Here is a 21354-nt window from a genome sequence, read left to right as displayed (position 1 = left end):
GGAATGCAGCAGCTTTGGCAATGTGTTCTCAAATTCCAATGTTTTGCCCTCACCCTGAGGCACACCCTTTCAGAGTGATTAATCCCCCTGGGAGGAAGGAATCAGAAGGGATGGAGCTGGAGACATCTGTCTCAAAATGTGCTAGGTACCTGCACTGACTTGCAGGGGGCTTGCTCTTCCCATCAGCTTTAGGAGGGAGATTTGTGACTGTGCTGGGGACTCAGGAGAGAACTGGGGCATCTTCATCAACAGCCCTAAACAGCTGAGCAGCCTGAGATCCCTGCACAGCTCTGACTGGCATGTTTTGGGAGGCAGGCACTTACCTGGCCTGAGGGGCACACAGGGGGTTAGCTGGGAAGATGTCCCTGCTGCTGATTCAAAGTCCACCAGAACATGCTCCACTCATTGCCCCACAACCCTGCCCTTATTCTTGGAGTGTGCTGCAGAGGGGGTCAGACCATTCCCTCTCCAGGTCCCCAAAAAGCTGCCTGGCCCCAACCTGTCCCATCAGTCTGGCTTGTGAGGCAAAGATCTGCACATCAAAGCCAACTTTTGTGTGATACGTGGGTTTTCCAAAGCTGGCTCTGCCCCAAGCCCAGCCACATGCCCTGGGCAGCACTGAGGCACACAGCCCATGTTTCCCACTCCCTCCATCCCTCCCTTTCTCCTACACTGATCACACCAATACCAGATGTGTCTCAGCAGGACATTTCACTGTGTTTGTTTTCCTCCTTTCAACAAAACACCCCAGCTAAACTCTCCCATCAGTTCCCCAGCTTTTGGCACCATCCAGAAGGTGCAAAGCATGAGGTGCTGCAGGCTCAGCCCTACCCAGGGTTCTGCTCCAGCACCAGCACCAGGAGGAAGAGTTTTTGGGCACCAGGCACCAAGCTCAGCTCACCCCACAGCAAAATCATCCAGCAGAACAGCTCGACTTCTCCAGCAGCCTCCAGGCTTTGAAGTAGAGCTATTTTTCCAATCCCACATGATTACAAGCTCAGCAGTTCCCACATATAAGGCTTGCTGGACTTGCACTGGACCAAAGCTGCTTTCTGGCTTGTTTCTCCCCAAATGGTCTCTGAGGATGGTGCAAACCCAGCCTTTGGCAGAGTTCAGCACAACCATTAGTGAGTGATGGGGAAAAGCAGATGAAACGGGACTATGTCAGTCTAAGACTGATGAGAACTAAAAGGGGCATTTCCTCAGTTTTACAGTAGAACTGCACATCACAACTGTTTGCCTTTTCCTGGGTACTGAGAGCTCAAGCTTTCCCACGAGGAGATTTAGAGGGAGGATGGATGCTTCTCCAGCTGAGCAGGAGGGTCTGGGCAATCCTGTCTCTTCCCAAAGTGATGCCCTCCTTAAGGCATCAGGGGCTTTGCTCTGAATAAGCCCATGGAGATGAACTGCTGACTGCTGTGTATCTCCACGTGGATTCAGGAAAAAAGACCCAGTGTTCTTGGGTCACATTAATGAGATCTCATCCTTCCTGAGTGCTGCCAATGGGAAAAAAAATGGGCTGAAGTATTCCTTCTTGATAGTATTTATTCTGATGTGCATTTCATTGCTGGGAAGGCTGAACTTAACAATTCCTGGGTGCAAAACACAGAGTAAATTCTATTTATATCAGACTGTTCCATTCCTCCCAAGGCTGTGTATTTTTGCAATCCAATTAAATACTCCTTTTTTCTTATTCTCCCAATTCCCTCCAGGGCAAAATCCCCGCTCTGAGAAGTTGGACCCTTGCTTAAATCACCACTTTTCCAGCCACGGGTGAAAACACCACAGAAAGGGCAATTATCACATTATCCCATGGACAAAGAAACACTGATGTGGGCCATCCTGATTTGTGAAGAGTTGGCTTTATTTTATGGTTGCAGAGCCTTACATTTAATAAAAACCACAAGAATATCTCTCCTACAAAATATGGAATATATAATATTTATTCAAACTTGGAGTATATATATATGTATAATACTGATTATAGATATATGCACTCGCAGAATGCACGTGCTGTTTATAATGTGATTACACAAATAAGTGTATACAATGGAATCTATCTGTCTGTGTGTAAATATATGTATACACATCAGCAGATAGGTGCTTCATAGAAGTATATATTAGACATAATATGGAGCTAATATAAATGAGGCATCTCCCTCATGCTAAGGGCTGGGATACTTGTTTTCCTCTTCCGTGCTGTTTGGAATTTTCCCCAGGTCATTTCAACTTTCTTCTTGAAGGCGTCTTTAGCCGAAGATGACTAAAGGAACAGTCTTCATCCTAGAGAAATGTCAAAAAGTCCTGGAGAAAACCCTAAAAAGCATTAAACAACAAGAACAAGGAGTGTGTGCTGCTTAATGAAGCAGAGAGCGTTTGAGATTTAAAATACCATGGCATTTGTGAAATGACGTAAAGGAGAACGACAGGGAGGAGGCAGGCGGGCCTTCCCGGAGAGTGAGGTTTATGGAGAAGGACACAGGTCACTCAAGTCCCTTCTCTACAGCATCTTCCCTTCTACTTTCCATCCAAAATCAGCACTGGCACAAAGGAAGGAGCACAGTGTCTCTAGGAAGGATCAGAGGCTTCAGCCAAGCACTCTCTCAGCGTATTGCCAGCCCTGAGAAGTGATGGCCCCAAGCCAAAAGTAACCCTGCTCCTCTGTTTTCTGAGGAGTATTTAATATTCCTGCTCCAAACAATCCCAGCATAACATGGACACTCAGACCAGTCTCCAGCTGGCAGCATCTCTGCTGCCCTGGCTCCACTGAGCCATCCCTGGCTGCTGAATATGGTACATTAGAAAATCCATCCTTTTCTGAGGCTGGTAGCACAGATCCAGCGGCTTCCCAAGCTCAGGGAGGACACAGCTCTTCTGTGCATTTTGGGAGAGCACAGGGTGAAATGGCTTGGCCATGAGAAGAGACAAATCTGCAGCGAAACCTGAATTTGATGACAAAAGCCACCAGGCCATGGCTCTCTGAGCTGCTCTCTCCTCTGTGAGCAGAAGGCAACAGTGAAGCAAAGCGAACAAATGAAGCCAGAACTGGAGCTTTAAAATACATTTTTACCTTCCTACAAGGCAAACACAGGCTGGGGTTGATGATCTGAAGCTTGTTCATCCAGGACAGGGAGCTAATTCCTGAAGCTTCATTACACACAGGACAAGTCTTTTTTTAAAGGATAGCAGGACAGAGGTACCTTAAAACTTCAGAGAGCCAGGAAATTTATGATCCCATTACCAGATACCTAACTATTCCTGTCATGATTGAAGGTAATAATGACAAAAAGTCCTCTCCCACTTGACCTGGACTGCTGCAGAGTCACCAAGCTCTATAGAGCATAGCTGGCTTGTAGCTCCTGGGGCTGAACTCAGAGCATGGGGTCAATGCTTTATCTCATCCTTCTGCCTCTAAATTGGAAGGAAAAACAAACTCCTAGGGTGACTGATTCCCTGCAGAGTACCAAGGAAAATAAACTTGCAGAGCAACAACCCAGCGGGTGAGGATTTACTGGTGTTTTTGCTTAAATTCTGTAATAAATATCTGCAAGGGCTGAGAACAGAATGAGAACAGAATGAGAACTGGATCCTCCACCTGGAAGTCAACACACTTCCATTTGATCCTAAATAACATCCTCACACCCAGGGCCCTCTCTGCTGGAAATTCATAATTACTGAATGTTCATAAGAATGATTCCTAAGAAATTAATCTCCATATCTGAGGCAAGCCAGGATTCAGAAAGACATGAGTCTAGGAAAACATTATTCTAGTTTTGACTGACATATCACATGGGAGCTGTGGCTTCTACCTGGTACCTGTGTGCAAGGGTCCTGTATTAAAGCACCCATTGTCTTACTGGGGAAGCTAACAAGAAAAAAAACCCTTAGAGATCACCCTAACTTCCCACTGAAACAGAAAGCTGCTCCAGGGCAGGGATTGTAGGTGAAGACATCTCAGCTCTAGTATGATTTGCACTGGATAAAGCAGAAAATAATAAAATCTTTAAAAGTGTGGCACTTATCAAGTAAAAGCTGTGAGTACCAGAGCTGCTGGAAGACGATGAGATGCTGCTTGAGCAGGAAGTCTGCGTTTAGCAAGGAGTTTAGGAACAGCCCAGAGCAGCTGCAATGCACAAGGCCAGGCAGTTTTGCACTCACCCCCTGCTACAACATCAGCTGGGAGAGGCGATGTTGTGTTTAATCAGTCAACCCCACTGCAACGATACAAGTGAGTTTTACACAATATCCCAGAGTAGGAGGAGCAGCAGGAGCAAGGAGCAGCAGCACCACAGGCAGCAGTGGCACAGCGCTGCGGGGCAGTGTCGGGGCGAGCGGCGCTGCTGCTACGCACAGCGGGCGTCGGCATCTGAGGGGCCCTGCGCAGAGCGCTCCTTACCTTCCCCCAGCGTGCTCACCACCGTCACTTCGGAGGCTTTGCTGGCACCCCGCGACGTGTAAGCCTTTATATAAAAGCTGTAGCTGGTCGAGGGCTCCAGATCAGTCACCAGCTGCTGGAAGGTGCTCTTGCTAACAGCCTCCTGGTACTCCATCTCTACAGGATCTGAAATGCAAAGGGAGAGAGAACTGAGCGCTGTTAGGCTTTGCAAGAGGTAAAGAGAATAAACAGATGTTGCAATCAGTAATTTTGGTCCCTGGGGTAGATATGTACCTGCTCACACACATTTCTGCTTGCATTTCAAGGCCACTGAAATTGGTAATGTTGGGATAGGGTTTTGAGCAACCTGGTCTAGTGGAAGATGTTCCTACCTTAAGATCCTTTCCAACCCAAACCATTCTGTGATTCTGATTCTGTGATTTCTGCTTGCTTTGCCAGAGAGCTGCATGAGGAGCAAGATTTGACTATGCGGCTTCATCCTCCCCACCCTTTTGATATTTACAATGGTATATTTAGTATTTGCAGGTATTTACAGTGCATTTACAGCATGATCTCTGCCCTTCAGAAACTGGGAGGTGACGGAAAACACTGGTGGCAGCATGGACCACTAGAGTGCAGACCTGGTTTTACCTAGTGGGCCGTGTAGCTGAATTTCAGGAAAGCTGAGAGTGCTCTGGGCAGTGGGTGCAGCACCGTACCTGCAGCTTTCCGGATGTGCAGCACGTAGCCGATGATCTCCTTGGTGTTCTGCAGGGGCTTTTCCCAGGACACCTGGATGGTGGTGGCAGAGACGGTCTCTGCCCTGACGCCCTGAGGAGGGCTGGGCAGCCCATCAGCCCACAGCACGGTGAGGCGGGCGCTGGCCTGCGTGGAGCCCGCGCTGTTCTCGGCCAGGCACTGGTAGATGGCTTCGTCCGCCTGGTTGATGCCGTAGATGGACAGAGTGCTGTGGGGGGACACGAGAGGGACAAGCATCACACTGGCTGCCATGGCTCCTGTGCTGGCTGCCATGGCAGGCCATCCCATGGCCTCTGCTGCCACAGAAAGCTTTCAGGAAACTGTGGGCTGGTGCTTTTGGGGAAGGAAGAATCCAGGAGGTGGATGTGTCATTCCCTGGAACTTGTGACTAGGCAGATTATCTGTCTCAACCTGCAGATACTGTGGTTCAACTATGTGGCCACAGGGTGGGATAGGGACCAGCAGGATCTAAATGTGTGCATTCAGGAAGATCCCAGCCACACCACAGAGCCAGCTCTGTGGCAAGTGCACACACCCAAAACAGCTTTAACTGGCTTAGCTCCAGTACACATCAGTGAGAGCCATCCAGGCACTGCACATAGTTACTTAGCCAAGTCTAATCAAACACAGCCAGAAAGCTCTCTGGTGATGTTCTAATTGCATTATAGCACATTAGAGCTGTCTTAGGGTAACACTGGGATTAGCTGATTTATCCAGCAGGGTTGTAGCCTCAGCTCCCTCAGCTCTCTTCTGCACTTACAGAAACATCATCACTATAAGCCAAAAGCCAAAGCTTATGAGCAAGTCCCAGGTTTTGTCTGCAGAACCTCTGAATGTATTTTTGATGCTGGTGCATCAAAGCTTGCTGCCTTCCAGGGAAACAACCAGAACAGTTCTTCTGTGCAGCCTGCTCTTGGGGGCTTCCATTTCAGGTTTAGATGCTGTTTTCACCATCTAAGAAAGGACAGGCACTGGCTACCCTAGAAAATATCCCTAAAGCAGGGGGAAAGGCCAGCCATGTACCAGCCTCCCAAATGAGCACATTCCCGAGCATGGTGCCCATCCCTGCACAGGAACAACCAGAGTCCTTGTACATGTGGCCACTTGAACTGGAGGCCCTTTCTGCACTCTAGGACCCTCCAGCAATGGCTGTGGAGAACTGAAGCAAGTTCAGAGCCAGCTCAAAGATTGCACCACCCAATATTTTTAAAACAACACCAAATACTGACTCAGAAATAATTGTGTGCCACATTATCTCTGTCTTGCCATTTGAACATGCAATGCAGCTTTTTTTTATAATATCTGCTCACAAACAGGAACCCATCAATGAAAGCTCCACCCAAAGCCAAGCCAGGATCAACATGAGTCAATATGTGAATCTATCAGACACAAGGCCTCCTAAATAAATAACAAGTGTATCTCCCTTGTAAGGCATGGGATGGTCACTGTCACCACTGGGTACAGCTCTGAGCTGGATCTGGAAAGGCAGATTTGACACTGGAGATGTTTTTTACCCAACTCTGAGGGAGCAGCTCAGGTTATGATAAAATCTGTCTACAATGCTTTTGGTCCTGGGAGGTTGTTCTACACACACAGGACATCCTTGGGAAAACTTCAGCAGCTCGCATGAGCTTTTTCTTACTTTTCTATAAGAAATGATCCAAACTAAACAAAATCCACATGCACTACTTGCTGCTAAGGACACAAATTACTTTCTTCTGCAGAATTCTAGGTGGACCTGGAACTTGACTGTCCATGAGTAAATCCCAAACATCCCTGCTGATGCAGGGGGCACTTCATGGCTTTCTGGGAATCACAATCAAAGCTGCCTTTTATGTAAATGAAAAATTGAACATTGGAAGTGGAAATGATAAATAACCTGCCACTGCCTGCCACTATGTCAGAACAAATGCTTCTTCTAATTGCAGCAAAATATTGGTCTTCCTATATTAAAATTTATTATTACTGTTGATTTAACATTCCTATTTCTGCCTTGCAAATTATTGGGGGCCATGGTGAGCGAGCAAATGTTTAACAGTCATCTATTTATGTCCTGTGCCTTTGTTTCCTTGGAAACATTGTAAATGGAATATCAAATGTGATGGTTTCAGCTGATATGGTGATTTTCGAGAATCAGCCCTAAGCTCCTCTCATAGCCACAGGCTCAACGTATCTGATTAAATGGAAGGAGAAAGGCAGAGCTGGGAGAGGGCATGGGGAGGAAGGACCCGATGTGTGGCTCAGCTGTGTCAACAAGGGCTGACTCCTGTGAGGACAGATGGCAGAAGGCAGGATTACACCATCTGAGAGCTGCACTCCCAGCCCTGCACAAAGCAGATGTGTGGAAGGAGCAGCAGCACTTCCTTCTGCCCCGTCAATGCAGGAATTATTTCCATGTGGCTGCTGTGCATCTGGGCACCCAGAGAGGCAAGGCCAGGCTGGCACAAGGGTCAAGAGCAGCCTTAAGCTTCCCAAGCACAAAGCAGATCTGGACCAAGGAGTATTTAGGCTCTGCCGCTTCCAGGTGCATTTACTTGCTTTGCTTAGAGAGAGGAAAAGGTGTGGAGGAAGGAAGAGGGGAGCTAGGCTGAAAAGCAGTGCAAGAAGCCTATGGCAGTGCTGTGATTCTGGGCCAAAGACTTCTCTTTCCTGGGAGGATTTAAAGATGAGCAAAATGATGTGGGACACAGATGATGTGCAGATTGCCAGTGGTCCTGAAAGGATGGCACTTGGCCACTGGGACCTGGAGCTGAGCAGAGTCTCAGACTGTCATGCACAGTCAAGTCAAAAGAAACAAATACAGTGTTTTCTGCAAAGTTGGCACAGCACATAACTGGAAACTTGCTTCAGGCTTCAGAAAGTTAATTTTCACTGAGATTTTCTTGGCTGTGTTTGGATGTGCTGTGCAATGAGAGCCTTGACCATCCATTACCCGGAGCCCACGTTACCTAGAATTACACCCAGGCAATGGGACACTAGAACAGCTGGATTTCAGGCCATGTGAGAGCATGGAGAAGCTGGTGAACAGAATGCCCAGCATCTAACCACCAGCTCTATGAGAATCACCTCCCAGCATGTGGAGGATGTGGTGCAGCAGGGCCAGTGTTCAGTCCCAGGTTTTGCTGCTTTTTGTCTTTTTTTTTTTTTTTTTTTTTTCCTTAAGAAAGCTCAAACAAAAGGAAAATCTGTAGTTGCCGTGTGAGAAGGCGCAGAGCGTCTCTGTGACTCAACCATCTGAAATATGCAGTGTCCTTTTATTTCTTCCCATCAACACGAAAAAAATCTGTCACTTTGGGACATCTGCTGCTGGAAAACTTTCCCGCGAGTGCCAGACTGGCAGCGGCGCGAGCACGTCAGACGAGGCGAGATGCCAGAAGGCTTTCTGCTGGTCACCGAGCCGCTGGGCGAGCCGAGGGCTCCATCACATCTCCACACAATGCCCTGACAGGCATTGATGGAAGTGGGGAGAGGAGCCGCTGCAGATTCACACCCGGCTGAGCCGAAATGAGAGGCCTCCGCTGCTGCAAAGCCGCAGTATTCCCAAGCTGTCTTCCCAGCTCATAGGCAGGCAGGATGACTGATCTGGCTCGGGTCAGGGGTCCAGGCCGGTGACCGGAGATCGGCTTTGCAAAGGCTCCTCTGAAAAAGTCTGTGAACTGAAGGAAGCCTCTTCATCGATTCAGCAGCACAAAGAAGAGGGGCCCATCTGGGAGGGCACCGGCCTGCGCGCGCACAGGCACACAAAGGAGGGAGTCTGATGAAATTAATGCAGAGAGCAGGCTGTGGCTAGCAGGGACAGCATTCTCACTGCCAGCAGATACAGAATGCCACCAGTGCCACATTCAGATGCCCCATCCCTGCTCTGGCTCTGTTTGTCATGGCCTGTGTTGTGCTGTGCTGCACTGAACAATCTGTTCCTGGGCTGCTGGCCCGTGCCATGCTGGGAAGGAGCCTTTGCCCCTCAGCTTTGCAGAAATGCCCTGTATTCTGAAGGTTGCTTCATGTAGGCTGAAATTAGGATGCAAAACTTGAAAACTGACACTCAGCAACCCAGAGGGAAACTGCATATTATTCCCAGCTCTCTATATGCATGTTCTTACATATCCAGAAATTAAATATCATACAGAGGATCCTAGGTGAAATTGGGCTGGGTTATGCAGAAGGACTGATTTCTATTTTTCAGATACTGCAGCCCACTGGACAAGATCTCAGCCCAATCTTGTGCTTTCAGACTCACCCAAGAGCAGCTTCTGGAAGGATGTTGCTGGTCCCAGCCATGCAGGCTATTTTTATGAGGCCACAGAGTACAATCACAGACTAAACTGAATCCTGCCCCAGCAAGCAGAATGTCTTTACATCTTCAGGACTATGGGGAAGCACAAAACATTTCAGGAAAAGCTACTGGATGGGAGGGCAGAGCCGTTATTGGTAGGACTGCAAATTCAGACACCTGGGAGAGCTCTCTGCTGCTAAATGGAAAGTCCCCCAAACCTTTTCCCAAATAAGCAGCACAGATACTGGAGAAGAGAAATACCCAGTCTAATTTACGGGAGACTAATTTTAGGCTGCACCACTCAGTCCTGCCTCGAAGCCTCTTGTGTAAGGATCATTCTCTACCGATGGATTTTGCTGTGTGCAACAGTTGGAACATTTTAAATTCCTGACTTGATGCACTTCAAGAGCAGCTCAGTGGAGCAGCACACAGAGAAATTACACAGGCAACTTGGTAGCAAAATAATCACAGCCACATGAGAGGGAGAGAGTGATGCCTGTTGGTGTTAGCTGATCTGGGGTTGCTGCAGATCCTTTCTGTGGGATATGGCTGTGTGATCCCAGCACAGGATCCCTGCTTGGGCAGAGATCACACTGATCCCGCTGCTTAGAGGGCTTTGTGTGCTCATGCAGAGATCCTCCTTGCAAAGGCCATTTCCATGGGTCTTCCAAAGTCAAACCCATAAATTATGATTAAATCAGGAGCAGCAGGTTCACATCCCCATCCTCCACATACTTATTTGTCATGCTTCTGGGAACTGAAATATGATTTGCTATAGAGCACCCTTCCCTCAGTCACAGCCATCTTCAAACTCACAGCATAACGAACTGCAGGTTTGCCTGTCCTCCCTTACGTGGTTCAAAACCACACAAACTGAAGTGTTTGTGGGAAGTGTTCACCATGAAGGGATGTACAAACCCACCTGCACCTTTCCACACCCAGCTAATGTACAGTTTACAGAAAAAAAGCCACGTTGTGAATGACAGGCTCTGTTTTCGCTGGGTTTGGTACCAGAAGGGCTGTCTGGTCCCAAGTGCTGGGATGTTTGTGCTTGAAGGCCCCTCTCTGTTTCTGCACTGGGATTTAACAGCATGAGAAGTGCAAGAAAAGCAAAGTTGTCCTAAATGTTTGTTTACGAAGGAATATTTCCCCTGATGAGCCTTGAACATTCATGGCCCTGGAAGTGAGACTTTGCCAGAGCACTAAACCAAGTGCAAACCAGTGAGGAAGAATTTACAAAGGTCACCAAGCAGAGTGAATGCCACCTGAGCCCAAGTTCTAACAAAGTCTTTTTCTGATAGAACAAATTAAGTCCCTTAATTACAATTTGTAAGTATAATCTTCTTGGAACATCAATATTTAGAGAGCTTTCCTTTTCTGAAGATGCTGGCCTTTGTCCCTTGCTATTATGGCAATATAAACCCCATAGTGTGATACACTTCCAGGCTGAAAATTACCCCCTGAACCTGATTGGGTCAAAGGAAGAAACACAATAAACCTTTCACAGTGGAAATTTGGGGACTATTTCATGCTTCCTTGTCAATATAGTAATAGTAATATAGTAATAACCTAGAAACATGACTTTATGCAAGCCCATGTGTAAAATAATTTTACACAAGCCCAAGTGGACCAGTAACCACACCTTCCTCCTGCAGCAGTACTCCACTTCTAGGATGGGCTGGTGATGCTGGGTGGGAATTTTGCTAGAAATTCCACTTACACCTCTCAGGCATTTGGATCATGAACAATCAGAATCCCTTCAGGATCAAGATGGGCATCTCTGGTCAGCATAGAGGAACAGACTCTGCCACTGCTGGACACAGGAACCAAAAGGCTCCACCAGCTTCTCCCTCAGAGAGCTCAGTACAGCATCACCCTGACAGCAGCATCCCAGCCCAGGGGCTGCATGGCAAGGCAGCCCCATCATCAGCTCCTTCAGTCATTTTTATTCACAGCTTTTAATGGAAAAGCCCACAATTCCCTATGCCTGAGCCTTCATGCATTTTTCATTAACAATTATCCGCTATCCCAGAACCGCTTTTGATTTTTTGCTAATCATCGATTGGCTATTTTGTTCCCACACAGCTGGCATTTTCAAAACATAACAACCACCTCTGGAGAGGGCACAGCAGAAGGCTGATCTTTAATGCTAATGTGCCCAGAAACCGTCAACACATCAGGTGATGGGAATTCACATCTGAGGGACCACGAGGGATGAGATATTTATTGGATGCAGCCTGTGAGGCTGATTTTACTCTGCTGAAAGCTTGGAAGTTGCTTAGCAAGTGAATGTCTGATGTTGTACCTGGCAGTCATAGCCCATCTCCAGTGAATCCAGTCCTGAAGCTACATCTCAGCAATGCAGGGTTTCTGATGTCCCCTCACCTGGTGGGTTTTGCTCTCCTTGGATTTGCACTTACTGCATATGAAAGACAGTGTGGGGTGAGGCAGATGCAAAAAGGGCCCTTCACAACTTTGGGATGCAACAGATCCATTGGCTGTGGGTTTGTGCTTGCAGGAGCAGAGCAGCATCTTGAACACACCATTTTCTGCAGGTCTGGACCTTGCTTTTAGCTGTGTTCATTTACAAAAATGAAGTTGCTCCAAATGACACATTTTGCAATCAATTAGCACATGGCATGTTTTGGGATGATTTACTCCTTTTTTTCCCTAAAACTCCCTTAGGGGGCATTCAGACTTCTATGACAATATTAAGCAGAGTTTTAATCCAAATGAATTTTCTAGGAAACCATGTAATCTAATTAAAAAGCTCATAGTATAGTTTAGTAGCTTCATTACTAGTAGATTTGAGATCCATCTTTGCACAGAGAAATATTTTCCAAGTGCAGTAGACTGATAAATCCAAGACATAGCCACAAACTGATTCTGCCTGGAACTAAGTGGGTTACACCACTTAGTTATGCCCATGAGAGTAAAACAAAGGGCAAACTTGAAAAAGCTCAGGAAAAAATCATCCGTTGATGTGTCTCCTCCATGTCATGGAGCTCCCAGCCCTGCTGCGCCAGTGAGGGCACTTTCCAGAATGACAGCTTTGGAAAGCACCAGGCATGGACACTTGCCTGGAGCTGGAGGTTGGGGGTTGACCAAGACTAGTGTGAAAGAAGACAAAAGTTCAAGATTGTAAACCTGAGGGCTCAGCTTTACAATCACATTACTACAGCTTGAGAAGATGCCACGTGTCAGCTGAGCCCCAGGAATGGGCTGAGCTCCCTCAGCCCCTGCCAGATGCTGTAATCTGATCGTTCAGCTCGCTGTGGAAAACACTGATGCTAAATTGCATTAAATGATTCCCATAAGAAAACGATTACAGAGATGTTTACCAAGGTGCAGTTCTTGTGCATGTGTAGCACAGCTCCAGGCACAGGGACCTGGCCAGGAGATGTGACCATGACCAAAGACCCAACTCCTGCTCTCCTCAAGAAGAGGAATGATTTCACAGGGTAGACATCTGGGAGTAACACAGAGATTCAGTGTCAGTTTTGTCATGGAATTATTGACCATTTGAACTTCATCACTTTTGACTTCACCTCCTCATCAGTAAAAAGGGATGCACCAATTTCCCTCCTACCCCTTCTGCTCTGTTCATACCAGAAAGGGCAGACATGCCTCAGAAAGCCATGCCATGAACTAGAAACCACACACCTGAATTGAGTGTCATGTGCACATACACAGATTTCTGAAGCTCTAAAAACTTCCAGTTTGGAGAAAACCTCCACTGATTGAGATGATTTTATTGCCACTCACACCTTATCCTTCTTGCATCACACATCCCTCCATCACTCATGTAACAAAGCTTTAAAACCCCTCAAATGAGAAAACAAAAAGCCACATTATACAGACACTCAGAAGAATAAACTCACTCTTGTCCCCTGAGGAACAAACCATGGTGCCTGCACAACACTTTCCAACTGTCTAAACTGGAGGTCCAGACCTTCCAAGCAAGGCTGGGTAGTTGCTTTCCTGAGACACATTTGTTAATAAAGAGAGCAGCTCCATGACACCACAGAGTACAAACCTCTACCAATACATCAGGTTTACAGCACAGGTGCTATTATTTTGTAGTGTATTTTTTCATGCTATTTCCATAGAAACTACATTGTCTACTGGTAATTTTCACACTAAGTGCATCATTTCCTCAGTACAAACATCCTCATCCCCTCACAGGAAAATGCAGTTATTTAGTACTCAGAGAACACACTCTTCCCTGGTGAGATAAAAGGCTAAAGTTTAGTGAAAGTCAGGCTCCACACAAATATTATTTCTAATGTATTTGCATTCGCAAGCCCAGGCAGGTCAATGTTCAGGTGTTAAGTGCAGTTCCTCCATTGAGGAGTCAATGTAGTCCCTGTCAGCTCCAGGAACAATATTCAGCCCTTCCAGAAATACCCAGATGATGATCAGGAGAAAATAAAAACTTTTCCTGGGTTCCTGCATCAACAGTGAAAGTCTGATGTTGATGTCCTGGCACAAAACGTCACAGAGCACCAAACTGTAACACTGTAAGGTGCAGCCAGCAGGACTGGAGCAGTGTTTTAGTTTATCAAAGCCCAGGTTGAATCCACAGATCTGCTTTAGAACACTGCCACCTTCCCATCAGCTCTTGCAGAAAGCAATCCAACCTCTCTCCCACTCCCATTTCCACAGCAGTGCCAGAGCCCAGTGCACCAGGACCTACCTGTTGTTATTCTTCAGCTTGATGTGGTCGCTGGTCTCCAGGATCTGCCCGTTCCTCAGCCACGTGATCTGGGGAGGGGGCTCCCCTTGGGCCACGCACGTGAAGATGGCAGTAGTCCCCACGGGCCTGGAAATGGACTGGGGATGTTGCACAAACTCTGCTGGGGCTGAGAGGAGGAAGGAGAAAGAGGGTGAGAAAAGTCATGATGATCCCACTTTATCCTGGTACAAAAAACCACCTTGTCAATAAGCCTTGTCAGCCAGGGAACGTGGAACACTTGGCTAAGCCACAGCACAGGCAGCAGATAGCTCTGGTTTGGATGGGTGTCTGTGAACAGTGCAAAGCTGCCTTTTGGTTGCCCACCCTGGCAGTCATGGCTTCACAGGAGGTGCCTGAAGGCCAGATCAAAAGCAATGGAAAGCTGAGATGAGTCCTGCAGGGTTCAGGCAGACAGGACCAAAGTTTAAGCCCCTTCACCTTCCCTGGTCTCCCATGGAAAGCAACCCCCCAGTGCTGCAGCTCAGGAGATGTGCTGTTTCCTCAGTGGCAGAGCTCGAGCAACACCCTGGCTGTGTCCAAAGGACCTGAATGGCATTAGCAAACTCCTTGAAATGGAAAAAAATGTATGGGTATCATACAGCAATCTGGCAGAGTGTTCTCTCCCCAGTAGAGAACAGATTTGCTGCCAATTTTTCCTGTCAGTAAAATATTAGGAAACCTTTTTTACCCTAGAACTTCAGCCTGAGATTTCTGGGGTCCTGCCAAGCCTTGCAGAAGACTACACCATGCCTGTAACCTCTGCTCAACTTGTCACAAAATGTTTTCACCTTTGGCAGTCACATTTTTAAACAGAAAGCAATCTCTTCTTTCCAGCAGCTCAAATTAGATTTAAAATCATTTATCAAAATAAACCAGCATATCAGCCTACAGAAAGCAGGGCCTGACAGACACTGCCAAATAGGTGAGATTATTCAAGTAGTTCTGCTTCAAAGGGCAAAGTGATAAATATACTGCATGTTGCTACTGGAACCTAAAATCAGGTGGAACCGGCAGCAGACACAATGAAGACAAACAGATAAGAGGCACAGGCCCATCATAAATTTACTGACTAACATCACATAACGGATGGCTGACATTAAATTTTTTTGACAAAAGAAAGATTATCAAGGGAGACACGTTCAGAGCCACTCACAGGCATTTTCCAAGCATGGGGTTGGTGGCTGTGCCACCAGCAGGGATGCAGGGATTGGAGAAGGGAGCAAACTGATCCAGCAAAATATACTGAGGAGTGGCGAAGCTGCAGGTGGGATGCAGGAACTGATGGTGGGATGCTTATAGTTCATGACCAAAACACCTCTTGGGGTTTCCTGCAGCATTTTGGGGGGGATAAAGGTCTTTCCCGGCTGTGTGCAGTAAGGGAAGAGCATGGCTACTGCTGTAACATGGCCTGCAGGAACAGGTGCTTGTGTGAGAGTAAAAGTCCAGTTGTACAGATTCTAAATCCTCCAAGCAGGAAGACAGAGGAATTCATTGCAGAGCCCATCCCCCTTGAATGAGCCCCCTCCTTTATTTTTAATAATCAGAGGGAAGTGGAGCATGGCAGGTCTGACTTAGGTTACTGGTACAGGGTATCCAGCAGCAGAGTTTATTGCCAGGTCCCTGCTGTAAGTGCTCAGCTCCACTAATGAACCTGATCCCAGCAGCCCAATGGACACATAATTCCAGAATCTCCTGCTAAACTTCCCCATGTGCCAATCAATCTCTTGCCCTTTTACTTCCTTTCTGTGTTTTTGCTCTAGACTTGCAGATTAAAGGAAAATTCAGGATGGGTTCAATAAAAGTTGGAAGCAAGGATAAACAGGGGGAAAACCCCTCATCCCTGCCATGAATGGTCCCTTTGTGGTGTACAGTGAGAGCATTAGAGACTTGATTTTCCTCAGCCTCCCGCCCCCAGCTTTGTGCTGGCGCAGCTTTGCAGGAGCAATTATTTTGCAAGTGGCTGTGCACTCCCTGCTTTCATCTGGGCTCCCGAGCTGCACCCGCAGCCCTCGCAGGTGCAAACCCACCATGCCAAGGAAGGGCACGGCCACCTTCCAGCTCCTCGCTGCAGCTTCATTAAAGATCCTCTTGGCTCTTTGCCTCTGCCTCCCCCCCTCGCTTCATCAAATCTCAAACCCACCGTTTGTTCCAGCCGACACAAAGTTAAAATATGGAAAGAAGCATCCGGCAGAACCCTCCTGGAAGCGCCGGCTCCCCTCATCCTCCCTCGTTAGCCCGTGGAGAGGCAGTAATTGGCGCGGGTCGCGTGTGGCTCGGGGTGAGGAACGTGCAGCTGCGGCCGCTGGCTCGGCGCCAGTGACACTGCTCGGTGCCACGGCCCCGCGGCTTCCTCGGGTCCCTGCTCCCCTCTGCCATCCCTCCTCTTTGCTGCCTTGCTAAACACAGCCCCAGCCCCTGCTTAACTTGCTTAAACTCTCTGGGGAGCAGGTTCCCAATTCTGCTGTGCTGAGCTGTCCCCTGTTCCATGGCATCCCTCTCTGCAAGATACACATTGCCCTTGCATTGCTCCTGCTCTTCCTGGCCTTCCCCAGACATTGCTCTGTCCTGTAGAGGTCTCAACAGTGTGAAGCTGTAGTGCCAAAATGGCCCAGGCTGAAACATAAACCCATGGAGACAGAGGACAGATCCATGAACAGATGGAGTTTAAAGGACACGGATCGATTCCTCTGCTACCTGCACCAGGATGGACCCAACCTGTGTTCATAACCAGTGCTCCAAGGAAGGTGCCCTCAGGCAACTGCTGGTGTGTCGTCTCTGGGCAAATGGTTTCTTTCCTGGACAGAAAACCACCTCTCCCAGGTCCTCTCCCCTGCCTTTCTAAATGATTTTGCACAGGATCCAAGAGTTTGCCTGGGTTAGTGGGGAAGGAGCAGAAGCCAATCCTGCCTGCTGTCAGCCTTGCCTTCAGCCATGCCCTGCCCACTGCCAGCCCTTCACCCTCTTCATCACTCATAATTAACAGAGCATCTTGTCAGGGCCCATCCCACCCAGCATGGAGGCACAGTGGCCTGAACACCTCTGCCCCTTCCACACTACAGGCCAAAATGCAGGCAGCCAGAGGAAGCGTTTCTCGGCCCTCCATTAAGATTTAATAAAGATATTAATAGGGATCACTTTTAAGAGCAGAGGATTCAAATGTGGCAAGGAAGAATGGGCAGCATCCAGCCCTGGCTTGTGAGGTATGAGGAAACCAGAGTGTTGATTATTCAGGACTTAATGGGAGGGAGAGGATCATGCCATTTTAATGAATATTGAAAGGCATGACATTGGTATCAAAAAGCAATAACACTTAATACCACCCCCAGAATCCTTAACAAAGTGATTCAATAGCTTTTACTGTGCTCAGCAAACTGTGATAGCATGGAGGTGCACTGCAACAGCAGCTTCTAACAGGAGACCCCGATGGGCCCCATCTCTTCTGGGACATGGCAGCAGGGACCAACAACTCGTGTGTCCCCCAAGACATCAGGGATCTTTGCTGTCCTTGCCATGAGGTTGTGGTGTGGTGCTTGTGGCAGTGCCTGATGGCTCACAGGAGGTCCCAAAGATCACTGAGAAAATCCTATGGTTAAGGGAACACTAACAGCCAATGCCACAGACTAACAGACCAATCTGTGCCTCTTGTATCTCAGTATGAAGTGTCATTAATTCTCAAGTGGACAGAGTGGCAGGGGTGGGGAGGGAGGCTGGAGTGAAGAGAAGGAAGAATAACATGGAAACAACAAAACCTCATAAATTAGGCTACTGGCACCCACAATAAGGGCATAAAGGAGAAGTCAGGTCAATGGGGAAGTCACTCAAGCACAGCAAATGGTGACAGGAGATTTAAGACAACTGCTCCTCACTTCTCTCTACTCACTATAGATGATACTCAGATGTTTACTTGAGTAACTTGCAGTAGCAGTGATGGGACTGCAAGGGCCAAAGATGGAAACTGTGGTCATGTCCCCTAGAAAATAGGCAGAAAACACTCTAGGGGGCTGTTGTGGAGCCTGCCTTTCAGCCCTCATGAAATTCTTGTCCCTGCAAGATGCAGGCTGGAGCTTCATAGCAGTAGGGTATGTTCCCATGTCACCCACAAGTGTGGTCCTGGAAGAATGCTCCACAGGGATCAGACACCCCAGCTCACTCCAGCATCCTGACAGACAAGATTTGAGTGCCTGCCTGCCCCTGTGTGGTAGCTTTTCTTGTGAAGGAAAATGTAGACAGGAAGGGAGCTGCTCTGTGGGGGACACTGACTCACACAACACATATTGAAGCTGGTCTGCAGAATGAATTCAGGGCTAAACTCAAGGACAAACCAAGTACCACAGAGCCAAACCTAAACCACAGCAACTGCAATACATCTGCAGCCAAGGCTTGTGATGCCAGTGAGTAAGAACGATTGAAGAAACATCAGAAAGCGCAGCGGTGGCCGGATCTGCTGGACCAAGGAGCACTGCCCAGTCCTGCCAACAGAAAGCAAGGCAAACAAGGCAGGCATTGTCAGCAGAGCCTTCAAACCCATGTCCTTAAGATGGGCCCTCATTTATGAGATGGGATCTCATTTTTCTGCATAGCTTTCAGGAGGAAATGAAGCGTGGAGTGGAGAACACTGGTGACCATCTGGCCATTCACAGCCCATCAGTTTGTTATGACACCAAACACATAATAAAACACAAAAGATTGCACAGGAGGTAGAGGGAAAGTGCTTTGATATATTTTTTCCCTTGCCACCGAAGCCTGCTCTTCCCTTGCCTCACACACACACCCTCGGTTTCAGTCGGCGCCGCATTCGGCCCTTCCACAACTCCCCCCGTGAGACTTTCATTCCAAGCCCAGCACAAAGCAATATTCAAATGGCTGCGCTGGGATCTGAAGGGAAAATGGAAACTTTCTTGTGTGAGAACCTTACAAAAGAGATCAAAGGAGCCTAAATGGCCAAGGGAGGGCAGGGACCGAAGGAGTGGGGGATTGACGCCTTCTCCTCTGGAGGGAGGAGGAATTCCCAGGAAGATAATAAGATGATGTTACATTATCTGAAGGAAAACCTGCAATGGAAAGGACATTACTGCAGGAGGAAGAGCAGAGCCCTGTGTTGGGACACCTCTGCTCACACAGCTGATGGATGGCACAAGGATCACTGCTGGCAGCAGGAGGAAGAACGTGGTCTCAGTTCCAGCCTCCTGCTAACTCCTTGCCTTACAACAGGAAACATCGCCCTTTCTCCTCTAGTTTCCCACCTATAAAATGTCCCTCCTTCAAAAGACTGGGGCAAGTTAATTTGTGCCTCCAGGCACTTCAAGGGCCCCTGCATAAAGGCAGCAAGTACCTGGTCTGGTGTGCTTTGAGGATGCTGTATTGTCCTAGCCCTGTGCTAACTTCCTCTCCAACCAGGCTTTTGATAGCCGCTCTTTGCTTTTCTTCTCTTTACGGATGTAATTTGCATCGCTGACATCTTGACAAAGATAAAACCCACAGTCTCCCATGTCAGTCATTATTGCTGTTTTCTTCCCAGATGAACCTGAACAGCAATCATTTGTACCTCTCAGCTGGAAAATGCAGGCAAAATGAGATGCAGAGGCAGGAAAAACTGCTTCCAGAGGGAGGGTGAGAAAACCTGGGATGAGCTCCCTGCCTGCCCAGCGTCTGCCAATACCCTGTCTGGGGAACATTCCCCTTAAACACATTAAGTATTTTAAGGCTGGGCAATACAAGTTGGGCTCCTGGACACTACAGGTCCTGTCTAAGGGCTACTCCAAGGTCACACTGGCCACACTTCTCCACACCATTGCCAGCTTCTCTGCTGATGCTGTATGCAGGAGCATTCTCCTTCTACAGAAAGACTGGGCTCCAATGGCCCTGTGAGTGACATTTTAGGGACAAATTCTTATCTTGGCTTGCCAGGAGAAAATCCACAGTAATTCTATGGCAGCTGAATTCCAGCACTAGACCACAGAGAGCTGGTGTTCAAATCTCAAAAAAGACTAAAAACTGCTACTTGTAGCAATGAGAAATTGTGTTACCTTTCAGTTTGTGTCACCTTTTGTACAGTTGCTAACAGGAGCAGTCAACTATATTCAATAGTATTTTTAAAACTTCATGGATTTTCCAAGTAATTTGTTTTGGGTGTGCCTCCCTGCCTCCTGGACATCAGCTTAGCATTTGGGCTTAGGAGACCTCTCCATTTGCAGATCAGTCCTGCAGCAGCTCTAAAGGGTTTATATCAGTACAGACAGGCTGCTCTTAATGCTGGGGTTGATGTTTCTTAATAAGGGGATTCATAACTGTGCCAGCTGGGAGGTCCCCTCATTGCACTGGTCACCCAGAAATCCAAGAGCAAAAGAAACAGTGAGTTTTTCACCTTGTCTCATGTCTGATCAGCACCTGGGGCTCAGGAGGCACAGGGAGCCCCTTCTCCACCCTTCCTACATCACTCCTTCACAGCTGGCGGGATCAGCACCAGCGACTCCCGAGATCTTTGGGGTGACATCCGGGCTGGAGCAGGGCACTTTCCCCATCAGCAGCAGAAAGGTTCAATTAGCAGCTCCGGCAGGAGGTGTGTAATTTTAGATTCAGGATATCATCAGTCAATAGTTAATGAGTGAACTGATGAGAGCGTGAGATGCTTTAAGTGGACTAGCTTGAAGAGGAGGTGAGTGCCTGTAATCAGGGGCGGATTGCTGCCATTCAGAGCACACTGCCAGCTGGGTTTGCCTTCTGAAATGCTTGCTTGGCTCCCCTCACCATGGAGACTGGTTGCAAAGGAGAATGTGGAAGGGATTTGTGTGCTTTCACTAGTGCTGATTTCTGCTTTGGGCTGAACTGTCCTTTACAAGCAGCATTTCAGGACAATTGTTGCAGGAAGAGGAGCAACCTGTATCCCGTGGGCACAGCCCCTAAAGGGTGCTTCACTAGGTCATGGCAACTGGCTCAGACACAGTGTGAACTGCTACGTCACAGACTTTTGGAAATGGTTTTAGACTTATTGGTGCCATTTCAGTTGGAAAGCAATACTCTGTGAGTGGTATCCACTGCTGCACATCACAGCAGGAGTCATATCTACCATTCAGAGGTGTCCAATATGGGAACAGTGACCATGTCCTTGTATCACGAAGGACAATAAGACAAATTTGGCACATTTTGACAGGCTTTCTGCTGCGATGCACAAATGATAACAAGCAGCAACCAGTGTCTGCTAAGACAAAGAAA

General features: G+C 47.9%; 1 protein-coding gene across 1 annotated transcript in view; it reads right to left on the bottom strand.

Annotated features, from left to right (window-relative positions):
* IGDCC3 (immunoglobulin superfamily DCC subclass member 3) overlaps positions 1-21354 on the bottom strand; it is a 95347-nt gene that overhangs the window by 3140 nt on the left and 70853 nt on the right. Inside the window, exons 7-9 of the mRNA XM_079317971.1 lie at positions 14104-14269; positions 5095-5342; positions 4397-4561 (exon numbers count right to left, since the gene is read on the bottom strand). Coding sequence (XP_079174097.1) covers positions 4397-4561; positions 5095-5342; positions 14104-14269 — 579 coding nt within the window. The remainder of the gene's footprint in view (positions 1-4396; positions 4562-5094; positions 5343-14103; positions 14270-21354) is intronic.

Source organism: Erithacus rubecula, assembly GCF_903797595.1.
Source record: "Erithacus rubecula genome assembly, chromosome: 14".
NCBI lineage: Eukaryota > Metazoa > Chordata > Aves > Passeriformes > Muscicapidae > Erithacus > Erithacus rubecula.
Note: the sequence above shows the minus strand (reverse complement) of the source record. Positions and strands in the feature narration are given on the sequence as shown.